This window comes from Tupaia chinensis, unplaced genomic scaffold (assembly GCF_000334495.1).
Source record: "Tupaia chinensis unplaced genomic scaffold, TupChi_1.0 Scaffold000198_1, whole genome shotgun sequence".
NCBI lineage: Eukaryota > Metazoa > Chordata > Mammalia > Scandentia > Tupaiidae > Tupaia > Tupaia belangeri.
In genome coordinates, this window is record NW_006159673.1 from 2,023,780 (window position 1) to 2,036,686 (window position 12,907).

The 12,907-nt window shown below is 42.5% G+C and overlaps 1 protein-coding gene across 6 annotated transcripts in view; it reads left to right on the forward strand.

The window, feature by feature from the left end:
* The window catches only part of DCAF6 (DDB1 and CUL4 associated factor 6), a 136,067-nt gene that overhangs the window by 51,693 nt on the left and 71,467 nt on the right, over positions 1–12,907 (forward strand). For 2 of the 6 annotated variants that reach the window (XM_027771257.1, XM_027771258.1), the window contains exon 10: positions 9,715–9,870. The exons of the other annotated variants lie outside the window; for them this stretch is intronic. In XM_027771257.1, the coding sequence (XP_027627058.1) occupies positions 9,715–9,870 (156 nt within the window). The remainder of the gene's footprint in view (positions 1–9,714; positions 9,871–12,907) is intronic. 6 annotated transcript variants of the gene reach the window in all.

The window sequence follows — 12,907 nt, forward strand, 5'->3', positions numbered from 1 at the left end:
AGGGAAATGTAGTAGTGGGTGGGTGTGTCAGCTTAGAGTCAAGATTTCTATTATTGCCTTGCATAGAGACAGAAGAAAATGAAAAAGTAAGTTCCTCTCTGTACAGACGGAAACCTTGTTCTGGATAGCTCTTTATGTACAAGCTTATGTCTTTCTTTCCTATCCCTCAGATTTCCTCCGTTATTTTTACCAGAGTGAGGGAAAGGGACAATGGGAATGTGAAAATTTGCCAGGCACAACTCCGTCTCTGGTGACTGTCTGCCATCTCTTACTCTAAGCTGGAGTCACTGAGTGATGGAAAAGAGAGTCTTGCCCACAGATGTTAGTGGGGCTCACCGTTGTGTCAGAGTAGTCTGTCAGCACGGTTGCCACACCTGTAATACCCGTTTTCACCTTCATGTCTCTCAGACCTTTAACTCTCCCTTCACCCCTGCTCACTCCCAGCTGCGGACCTCACTTTCAGAGTGAAACCTTCAGCAGCTGTATTTACAGTGTCTGGGAAGGCAAAACAGAGCCTGGAAGGATTGTGTCTGTTCCTATCAGAAAATAACCAGTGAGTTTCCGTAGCTTCCTGGTTTCTCACAGGTGTGGCTCCTTCCCTGCAGTGTCACGCTCTTCTACTGAATGACGCTCAGCCTCAGCCTGCTTTTATGATCTCCTTTCTTAAAAAAGTCCTCTCTTAGTTTTCCACGTTCCCCTCCAGCTACTGTCTTATTTCTGTGCTCCTTTTATTGCCTTGTGTAGAGAGAGAGAAAAAATGGAAAAGAATGTTTCTGTCTATACATTTGGAATCAGGATCCTTAGAAGAGCTGCTTACATGCATTATCTTCATTTTCATACTGACATCCATTTGTTCATCAACCAAACCCCATCTACCTTTCAAACCCCTTTTTTCCTGAAACTTTCTGTCAGCCACCAATGACCTTCATCTTTCAGATTTTAGAGGATATTTTCTCTGTTTAATATCTTAACAGATTTTTTAACCCAATTACCTGTAATATAGTCTGTCATTCCTTTCTTGAAACACATTCCTTTCTGGGCCTCTGACTCCCCATTTGCCTGTTTACTCTTAGCAGTTTTGGCTGGTTGACCGTGTCTCCTGTTCTGTCCACTACTGTGTATTATACTGCACCCCTTAGCTGGCTCTCCTCTCTTCTCTGCAGACACTATCATTTCCCTGTAGCTACTAATATCTCCTCTGAATCGATGACTCCCGAAATATATCTACATTCTGATCTTTCATCTCGAGTTCCAGACACCTTTGTCCAACTGCTTTTTTGATATTTCTTTTTGATTATCTTTGAACATCTTAATATGTTCAAACTAAAGCTTATTTCAGCCTCCCACCCTTCCTGCCCCCTAGTCTGCTCCATCTTGCTCATTTTATGGCTTGGTAAATCATAATACTGCCCACCCATTCGCTTATTTTAATAACTCATGAGTTAGGTATTCTTAATTCCTCACTTTTCCTCATGTCCCATGCATAATTATCAGCAAGTCCTATTGATTCTGTATCTAATATACGTCATACTTCTTTCCAGTTCACCTGCCCCTGCATCTACCATACTCTTGTTCCCTTATAATTTATTCTCTATGCAGCAGCTAGAATGAGGAGTACTTTAAAATGTCAAATCAGAGTATATAATTTATTGTTTAAAATACTGAAGAGGTTACTAATTACATTTAGACATGTAACTACAGGGTCAGCTCCATAGCCTAGTAGTTTAGTGAGTGGAAACCCACATTACTGGTCACATTTTGAATCCCAGACCCCGTGGCATAAAATATATGCGCCCACAGAGAAATGGAGGAGAAGGGATTGCAGTATGATCATGCCCCACTTGAGGGTGTTTACCCTTTCCCTTTGCCCCTGTCTCTGCCTCTGTCTGCCAAATGTACACGCTTCCTAAAATGAAAGAGAGACAGACAGACAGACAGAAAGAAAATGGCAAAACAAAAAAAATTAAAACTGCTTCCTGTGAGCCCATAAGAACCTGAATGATCTGACCCTAGCTTGTCTCTCTAGCCATATCTCGCTCGTCCCGCGTTCTCAGTCCCTGCTAGTCATTATGCTCATATGTACCAGTTTCCCTTCAGGTCCTTTAATGCAGTCACATTCTTCTCTTCTACACCTCCCTCCTCTCTTGGTCCCTCCCTCAGTTCTTCCCTCCTTCCTTCTCTCCTTGCTCCGGGCCTGGGAAGCTCTTTCCACAGCTTATCACATGGCCAGCTCCGTTTTCTTTCTGCCCAACTACCAGCCACAACAAGGTTACCACCCTAGGTAGAGTCCTCCTCCCTTTCTACTCTCCCTAACATTGTATTTCCTTGAAATACGCTTGTAAAAATTTATAACTTTTCAATTTTGTTGTTTTGTTTTTGCCTTATTTCCCCCAGTAGAATACAGGTATGTGAAGACAGGGACATTTTCTCCTGATGTTTCTGAGTAGTAAGCGTCTTCCTTGAATGTCACCTTGTAAAGGTACAGTTAGAGTGTCACAAGAAATTCAGTTGTCTTTAGGCTGGCATAAGCTAGGTAGGGTCTATTTAGCTATATTGTCATCTTCGAAGTATAGTTTCAATCTTATTTTATCGATGTTTCCAAAAGGCTCCCAAAATTTGCTGCTACCCAGGAGGGACGCTGTGACTCGATAGATAGGTTCACTATTTACTGTTTTGAATCCATTGTTTTTGGCTATCCAGACCAGAGGAGACTGAGTTGATCATTTTTCTTACCTTGTTCTAAAAATATTTTAAGGTAGCTTACAGAAATAATTTCTAAAAATTATGCGGCTTTATACATATCCATGTACATATATATTGAGTCATCAGAAAAGTCACGACACATGACGTATTTTTGTTTTTCTGTGCAAAAATGCATCGTGACTTTACCAATGACCCAATATAAATGAGGAAGTCTTGACATATTTTTCTGTTTTTCTACTCAAAAATGCCTTGTGACTTTACCAGCAACCCGGTATAAATTGAGTAAATCAGAACAGAGCAGTAATGTGTGTAGAAAAAAATAAAATGAAGCCGCAAGTGCGGTGAATGTGAGAAGTGTGTGATCTAGAGAATGGTATATCTAGAGGGGGCCACCATTTTGGCTTTGCATTTGGTTGCTGAATTAGAAAGATAGATATACTCAAGTAGAATTTTAAATCAGTTGATAGGGATTTCTATTTTTTTCCTTCTTCATTGCTTGTATTCTTAAATTTCATTTTCGTTCATATGCATATGAACTAAATGTACATATGTACATATGTACACACAATCTGTACACAAATACAAGCACACACAAATACACACACACATTCACACACACACAATCTATAGCCCAGAATTTAGAAAAACATTTGATTCTTTTTTTTTTTTTTAATTTTGCCAGAGGGCATACTCACTCAAGAGAGACAGGGAGAGAGGGAGAAGAGAAGAAAGCAACCCCCCATGGGGGTTGGTCATACTGCAATCCCTGCTCTTCCTCTTCTCCTTTTGGAATTTTGGGCACACATGCACAGATGCCCAGTGTATTTTTCAAGCTCCCAGGTCCGGGATTCAACCTTGCAGTCAGCCATGTAGGATCCAGCTCCCTTAATCATCATGCCACCAGCTGGCCTGACATTTTGAGTCTTTTACATGTTCTTGTCTTGAACATTTAACAAAAGATTGTGCTTTTGAAAAATGTGGTTATAACATTATGTGTGTAAAAAAAAAAGATACGATTATGAGGTGAAGCTATAGAGTTTAAAATAAAATGTTCATAATTTCATTTATAGAAAGCATAATTTTATTTATAAAAAGTACACTTCTTTGCTCAGTAGTACCTATGAAGCATCTCTTTTAGTTATTTCTCTTTTTATCATTTCTTTTATTTTTACATTTACAAACATTTACTTTATATATCAAAAATTTTTTCCTCATACTCCATAGTTCTTGACTAGTTAATAAACAACTTTCAAAATTTCAAAAAACTGAATTTTTAAAGATAATGTTGGAAATATTTGTTATAATTGTTCGTGACTCTATATCAACAGAAACATTTTTTTGAGAAAATACTTACATGTCAACTACTCAAACCATTGAAAAGCAAACACCCAGCACACAATTCACATTGTGTGTTTCTTGGTTGCTTTTTGTTCTTTTTCTGTTCTTTACACTTCCGTATGTGTGGGGTTTTTTTTATTTTATATATACCAGAATACTTTTCTTCCTTCAAAGTCTTCCTCAAGATAGTCCTCTGGTTGTGGCTGCTCTTTTGCCATCTCTACTGACTACAGTGCTGGGCTGGAAAAGTCCAGGTTATTTTATGGTATGAGTTCTTTCATATAGCTTCTCCAGTCCTCTCTGCCAGGCAGAACTGTTTATGGTGCCAGGCCATCTTTCCAGTAGCCTCTGTTGGCTTCCTCGAGAGCTACCTTAGCTCCATAGTTTCTTGGTTTCATCTTCAGATATGACATTCCAGTCAAAGCCCTGTCCAATAATGAGTATTTCTAATTTCTGATTCAAGGCAACAAGTATTATTGAACGTGTGCAAATAACAATTCTGCCATAAAGAATACTCCCAAATATTTTCCAGTTCCAGAGGGGTCAGGAAGGAAGAAAAGTTTATGTTTCCACTTAAACAAACAAACAAGAAGAAAAACATTTTAACAAATTGCTGAACCTATCAACAGCTCAAAAGAAAGCAAAATCCTTAAATTGGGAAGACAAAAAGTAGTAAAGAAAAAAATCAGTAATGTTTTACTCAAAAGTCATAAAATTCTATTTCACCAGTTCAGTCTTATGTAATTAATCTTCCTTCTGTTGAATTTGCAGCATTAATATGGTCCAGTCTTTCCATTTAATCCTGGAAGTTAACATTCAACGTTACTATTGATATTTCTTGTCCCTAGCATTAAGCTGGTCATTTTCTTGGTTGCTTTTTGTTCTCTTTTTGTTCTTCACACTTCTGTATGTGTGGGGTTTTTTTTGTTTGTTTTGTTTTGTTTTGTTTGTTTGTTTGTTTGTGGAGAGGTTTTTGCTATAGGGCATGTGCACTCACCAGAGAGACAGAAAGTGAGAAATCAACCCCCAGGGAGGGTGGCCACACCACAGTCCCTTCTCCTCCATTCTTCTCTCGGGATCTTGGGCACACATGCACATGCACCCAACATGAGTTTAAGCCACCAGGTCTGGGACTCGAACCACGGTCGACCACATGGGAGTCCCGGCGACATAGCCATTACGCCAACCGCATGTGTATTTTTAATTTTCCTGGTAAAGTATGCCTTTCAGAACTTCTTGAAGAGCTGGTTTGGTGTTGGTAAATTCTTTCAGGTTTTGTTTATCTGAGAATGTTTTTATCTTCCCATATAAAGGATAATCTTGCTGGGTATAGTATTCTTACAACACTTTGAATATATTTTCCCATTCTTTCCTTGCTCACATTGTTTCTCATGAGAAGTCTGATTTTAGCCTGATTAGATAACCTTTACAAGTAACCTGACGTTTCTCTCTTGCCAATTTTAGAATCTTGTCTTTGTGGATTGGCCAATCCAGCAATGTTTTTTAGTTATTCCTTATGCTCACCCTGGAAATGTTTTCACTTAGTGCATTTTTGGTAGCGTTTTCTCTTATTAAGAGGCTTCCTATAATGCTAGAGTATAAAGTAGTCCTTCCCGTGTGTTACAGCGTAAGTTTCTCCTTCAGTTTTATCATAACCGACTGAAAAAGAATGGTTAAAGAAGGTGGCAGTCTGAGTTTGGATTGGGGTGTCAGTACATTCAGCCTTCAGTTTGGGGGCTTACTTCGAGAAGTGAGTCACTTAACAGAGAGCTGTTTCTACCTAAGGAGACCATTCCGACATGGGAGTATAGCTCTCATAAGAGAACACGTGGTATGGACTGTGTGTGGGTTACTGCTTATTTACAAATAACTGTGCTCAGATCTACAGGTTTATGTAAGCCTGTGCAGAAGAATGGTAGCTGGGTTGAGCTTGAATTGCTGGGGAGTTAAGAACGCTCCTGTGCAGTATGTCAGAGCAAACCTTTCACAGCCCAGGAATCTAGATTAGAGGTTTTGTAAATGGGATCAGGAGCTATCAGACCATCTAGAAGCCATTTATAAGTAGAAACAAGTGGAGATGTTAGGTTGATACCACTTTGGGGCAACTAAAGAGAAAAACTGGAATTGGTGATGGAATCACCAGTCTCCGGAGAACACACACAGGGTCACCAGGACAAGAAGCGAGCTGGGACTGGAAGACAGATCGATAGCAGGCAGAGAAACTGTCATTGAATTAGATAGGGAAGTAACCCAGTGTCCGGGACAGACGACCCTGTGTATTGGAACCGTTAGATTCAAGTGGGCCTTTGTTAGGGCAGCTGTAGCTATTGCTACTGTTTTCCTATCTCAGTGGAATTAAGCCATCAGGGAAAATAGCCTGGAGTCTTTAAGAAGAAAACAAACTTAGTGGTTTCAGGGTATTGCTATACACATTACTACTAGCTGTCTCTCATACCTTGTTGAGCTTCTGCTGTTCTTTTTAAAGTTCAACCCAGGTATTCATTGTATTCACTTCTCAGTTTGGCTTATGTTAACGAAAATTAGTTCTTTAAGTGTTTTTTCTCATTTATAAATTATGTATGTTTGTAGACACATTTTTTTAAGTTTACTTATCTGTTTCTTCCATGTGAGAGAGCAAGAGACAGAGATAGAAATCTTCCTGTGCCCCAATAGGGTCTTCATGCCATGCTGCAGCCCAAGCCTCAGCCCGCCTCGTCACAGGCTTGCACTCAGGTGCCAGTAAGTACAGGGAGGCCTCCGAATTCGAACCCAGGACCTTCGGCATTGCAGAGTGTTGCTGTACCAGTGTTCTACCACAATGTTATATGTGTGCATCTTAATTCTTTGATATTTAAGCACCAGCAAAACTGTTTAATTTGATATGTCTGTTGGAAATTTTAATTTAGTACTTGCCTTCCCTAATTAATTGTGTGGTAACTTCTAGACTCATTTTTTATTTTAATATTAGGGGGAAACAGCTACCATACAACCAGCCTTATAGGTAGACAGAAAAAATTTCTGAGAAACACTAGAGAGACCAACAGATGGCATAATGGTTATGTAGCTGGACTCCCACATTGCTGACCATGGTTCGAGTACTGGACCCGGCAGCTTGAAACTCACCCTGGGCACATATGTATGTGTGCCCAACATCCAGAGAGATTAAGGGATTGCAAAAGGCCATCCCCTGGGAGGTGACTTCTTGCCTTCTGTCTCCCTGTTTCTCTTTGTCTCGCTGGTGAGAGCGCACATGCCCTACAGCAGAGATCTCTCTTGACAGCCACAGCATAAACACTAGAAGGGCCGGCAGGTGTTGTGTGGTTAAGGCACTGGACTTCCACATGGCTGACTGCAGTCCGAGTCTGGACCCAGCAGCTTGAAAATCACCCCGAGCCCAAAATCCCAGAGGAGAATGGAGAAGAGATTGCTGTGTGGTCATCTCCCCTGGGGGGTGATTTCTTACTTTCCCTCTCTCTGTGTCTCTCTGATGAGGACATGTACTCTATGGTGGAAAAATTTAAAAAAAAAAAAAAAAAAACCACTGAAACCATGGAATAAATGATTCATGAGATTATCATCATTAACTTGATTTTCCAAGTTATGGAGTACGGCTGCGTGTACGTACCTGGAGCCCACTAGGTAGCTGCTGCGTTAACACGTGGTTGTAAGGTGGAGAGGACCTCAGAGAGCACTTGGCAGCTCAGAGATGATTGATTCCTGAAACAGTAAACCAGATGTTTGCCCTGTAGTCTGTGTACAAAGGCTGGCAGTTACAGGCAGTTTCTGTACTTGGTGCTCATGTCACCAAGAGGACTTCTCTATACCCTGCCAACAGATGTGCGCTGTCAGCATCTCTCCCGTGTTCTCTGCCTCCCCATGGTTACAGCTGAGGGAGTGTTTACATACCTGTCTGAAACCTCTTACCCCGGGACTCTTCCATCTGCTCAAGGACCTGGCTCCTGTACCTGCATCATTTTCCTCCCTCTCCCCAACATTTCCCATCAGAACAGATGTGTATTTTCTCCCAAACTAAACCCTTACCTCCCCCCTTGACTGTCTCCCACCCCACGGTCGCCTGACATCTCTGTCCCCACTACCAGCAGGACCTGCAGAGTGCCCAGGCTTTGTGTCTCCTTCATTTCCTCCGTTTTCTCTTAAGCTGCTGCATTTTTCACGGCCTTTTTCTGTGGTCCTTCCTGATGCCGGACTTAGCCCATGGTCTGCAGATCTCTGCTCTCAGTTTATCACCCTCCGGTGTCCCTTCTGACTCGCTTCCCAGATGGTCTTCGTCCCCTGCACACTGGAGTGCCTGAGCGCCCCAGGACTCAATCTCAGACCGCCGCTCTGCTGCCAGGTCCTCCCCCTGGGGGAGCATCACCAGTGACGCCCGAAGGTGTGTCTCCTCGGAACTCTGGACTCTGAGGTCCAGCCCTGCACGCTCTCCCACTGGAGGGGCCTTAGTTCTTGTATCCCCCAGCACTGTTGCTCCTCCTCCGTTCTTCCCCAGTGGACTGAGTGGCCACTCTGATTCTCGGCTTACCTTGGCCAAAAACTCTGGGACCCCCTACAGTTCATGCAAACTGCTAGCTGGTTCTGTACCTTCTGACGCACTCCCCGCCCATCAAACATCCACGATCATCGGGGCCTGTTCTCTCCTGGACGCTCCTCCAGACAGCCGTGCGGTCCACTTTCTCGTGTTCTCAGGACCTTCGCTAGAGGGTGTCTTCTGGTACCCCGTCACTACCACCTCAGCCCTTCCCTCACTTTGGCAGCTCAGTTCCCAGCCGCCACCCCACTGACACGCAGAAGCATACACGGTGCACCGTGTGTGTATGTTTGCAGTTGTCTGTTTTCCTTCAGAGCGTAACCTGTACAGGAGTAGGGGCTGCTTCACGTTTTACTTTCCCCCAGAGCCTAAAACTGCCTCTCACATGGCAGTCTTCCCTTAGGTATCTCTTGCAGAATTCCATGTTACTTTTCTATGCCTCATCTGTTTCTTCTTCTTCCATAAAGGTTAAGAAAATACTAGTGATCATGTAAATCTTTTAACTTAAAAAAAAGGAAAAGTAAGTGACAATTCTAGCATAAAAACAAATACTGAGAAGAATATATAACTTTCACTTTTAAAGAGCTTTTTCTCCAGTTAAGTTCAGGACTTCTTTTCAAATGCATATTTTCATTTTAATTGGATTTTAATTATTACTTCATTGAAATTAGTGAAGTTACTTAAAATAGACTATATAGATGTGTTTTTTTGTGTGACGAGGTATGATTTTTTGTGATTAGATCATTTAATTGATATTTTTCAATGTTCGTTGCTTTCCTAATATGATTTTGTTCTCAATAGAAGTTAAACTGGTGAGGAGAGGAATGTTCACTTTAAAATCTTTTGCTTATGGAGAACTTCATTTTCATTCTATTTAATTGCTTAAATTCGTAGAGGGTCTTCTTCCTCATAAACATTAGAGAAATACGTGTTCCTAATTCATCACAGTTGAAGAGAAGCATAGGGTGTGTAACTGTGTGTAGTTTGTTTTATAATGTAATGACCGCTATTTTGTACTCCTCTGTGAAAATGTGTTTAATTTCTATCCTTCCTGTCTCTAATGTGTAGAGTCTCTCACTGTTTTCTACTTCGTCACCGTCTTCTCACCTCTCTCCCATCTGTGTCAGAGTTTTTAAGGGGGCCTGAGATGGCCTTGCTCCGTAAGCGCCTGCAGCAGCTGAGGCTTAAGAAGGCCGAGCAGCAGAGGCAGCAGGAGCTGGCCGCCCAGGCCGGGCCGCAGCCGTCCACTTCCGGGCAGCCTCCACAGCACCCCCGGGCTCCAGGTCGTTAATGTCGAGCGTCCGTAAGCAGCTGGTGCAGTTGCTTCTTAACACTGCCGCTGTGTAATGAGAGGCTTCCCTGCCCCACCCAGGAAGAGCTAATGTGCTTGCAGCTTGCCCGGCCCCTTGCATACGGTGTTCTGCCTCAGGGTTGGAGGGACACATGGGCAGCAGCGTCTGCCAGAGAGAGGGAGAGGGAGCGGGCCATTGGCTTACTTGTCATGTATTTGAAGAAGGCAAATATTTCTTTTATAGCTGAGAGCTACTTTCCAGTATCATCTATTAAATGTTGGCCTATGTTAATATTTCTATTGAGACTTCTGATATGCTGAAGTGAATCCACGCTAATGGCTCCTAGCTCTTGCTTTTCTTCTTCTGTTTTCGCTTCAAAACGTAATGGGGGTGGGGGGAGCCTAACAAGTGGCAAAGTGGTTAAGGCGCTGGACTCACACATGGCTGACCGCGGTTTGCGTCCCAGACCTAGTGGCTTGCTTTCTCACTTTTCCCCTCTCTCTCTGGTCAAATTAAAAAATAATAAATATAATGACATGAATTTTTTTAAGGAAAAGTTCATCAATATTCCCATATAAACCTTGTAATGCCAGGTTTTAGAATTACGATATTGGGGGGCCCAGCAGAAGGCACAACAGTTACTTTGTTAGACTCCCACATGGCTGACCCGGTGACTAGAAACTCATGCTGAGTACATGTGCATGCATGCCCAGGATCCTGGGAGGAGAGCGGAGGAGAAGGGATTGCGGTGTGGCCACTCCCCTGGGGGTGATTCTCACTCTCCCTCTCACTCTCTCTGTCTCTCTCTCTCTCTGGCAAGTACACATGTCCTAAGGCAAAAACCTCTAAAGTTTGAAAAAAAAAAAAAAAAGAACCACAGTATCGGTTACCACACGAGCAAGCTGACAGTCATTCCCTCGGTCATGGTTTGAAAATTGTCAGTATTTGCTTACCTGTTCCTTCTACACAGAATCAAGGTTCTAATGTGTAGGAAAGTGAAATTGCTCCACTGTCTCGTGTTCCTGTTCTTTCGTTGTAAACTCTGAAAGGACTCCGAGAAGACAGTGCTAACCTGTGCCGCTCTTTTCTTCCTCGAGTATTTTACTAGCCCTGTCCTTTTATGCGCAGAAGCTCGTAATGCTGAATAAACATTTGCTGAAAGAATTCATCACAGCTAGAGCACAGTCTAATCTGCCAGCTTAGTTTTCAGGATGGGTGGTGCTGCGGGCCCTGTTCACAGGTGTTAGGGCGGGTGCCGGGAGGGTCTTCACTCAGCTTAGTTTTCAGGATGGGTGGTGCTGCGGGCCCTGTTCACAGGTGTTATGGCGGGTGCTGGAGGTCTTTACTCAGTGAGCTGCGTCTGGGTTCTCCTACTGATGAACTTACGCCCTTCCTTTGATTACACTTCACCCTGCCGTCCTAAGGAGTAGGTGACTTTTGGTGTTAATTACTTTGAGAAATCTGATTTATTACTTGGAATTATTTTGCATATGGGTAGAATTAGATTGCCTTCACTATAAAATATCTGTCCCGCTAAGTGCTGTGGTAACAGAGTACATTATGTACACAGTGCAGTGAGATAAAACTTAAGCCACTGTAGTAAATATACAATGTTTGGGACAAATGATTGATTTTTAACTTAGCATTATATTAATAGAGAAATATCAGTGAGTCAGAGAGGTCTCTGATTTTTATTACAGGGAAATATTTTCCTATAGTTAAACTAATAATTACTGCGGCCAGCAGGTGGCATGGTGATTAAGGTTCTGGACAACCACAGGGTTGATCGCAGTTCAAGTCCCAGACCTGGCGATTTGAAAATCATGCCGGGCACATGTGCACGCATACCCAAAATCACAGGAGGAAGATGGAGAAGGAATTGCAGCATGGACATTCTTCCCTCAGGAGGTAATTTCTCACATTCCTTCTCACTGTCTGTCTCTGGTGAGCGCACACACCCTATGAGAAAAAAATCAAAATAAAACAGTAATTACTTCGATTGAATTATAACAACATTTAATAATGAAACATGTTGCTATGATTGTGTGCTATATCAACTCAAGCCAGAGTGTTTTATTTTTTAAAGAATTATTTAATTTTATTTATTATTATTATTATTATTTGACCAGAGAGAGAGAGAGTAAGAAAGCAAGCTGCCACGCCTGGGACTCAGACCCCGGTCAGCCATGTGGGAAACCGGCATTTAATCACCACTCCACCTGCCAGCCCCAGCCAGAGTGTTTTAAAAGTAAAAAAGAGAAAAATCATAAAGTCCTGAAGCATAAAGACCAATAAAAAGAAGATGTCCCTACATATACAATTTTTTTTTCTTCTTCTTTTTATTTTATTTTTTTTCAATAGGGCATGTGCACTTGCCAGAGAGACAGTGAGAAATCACCCCCCCGGGGGGGGGGGCATGCTGCAATCCCTTTTCATCCTTTCTCCTCTCAGGATCTTGGGCACACACGCACAAGCGCCCAGCAAAGCCCCTGGATCCAGTCCCCGAACCACGGTTGACTACATGGGAATCCAACAACACAGCCATTATGCTAACTGCTGGTCCCCCTACATATACAATATTTTTAAAAAAACACAGAATTTATCAGATAACACACCAAGTATTAAAGTGAATTGGTTATAAAACAAAGATGTCTGTGTTAGCAAAAAAGACTTGTACGTTAGAAAATATTTTGAGATGCACCAGTCTTTCATATCTGGTTCATCAGTTTGAATTGAAACAGGTTCTTCTTAGCATCAGAAAGCTTTGGGTTCATTTTATGGTCTCTGTGAAATAAGATGTTGTCTTGCAACTCTTAAGTATTATTCTGAGTAGACTTCGGTGACCGGTCTGTCCTGGTGGTCTGAAAAGCTGCGGTGGAACAGAGACGGTGCAGTGGTCGAGGTGAGAATGTGGGCGGTGGAGCAGAGGCGGTGCAGTGGTCGAGGTGAGAATGTGGGCGGTGGAGCAGAGACGGTGCAGTAGCCGAGGGTGAGCACGCGGGCGGGGGAGTGGGGGCGGGGAGGGGGC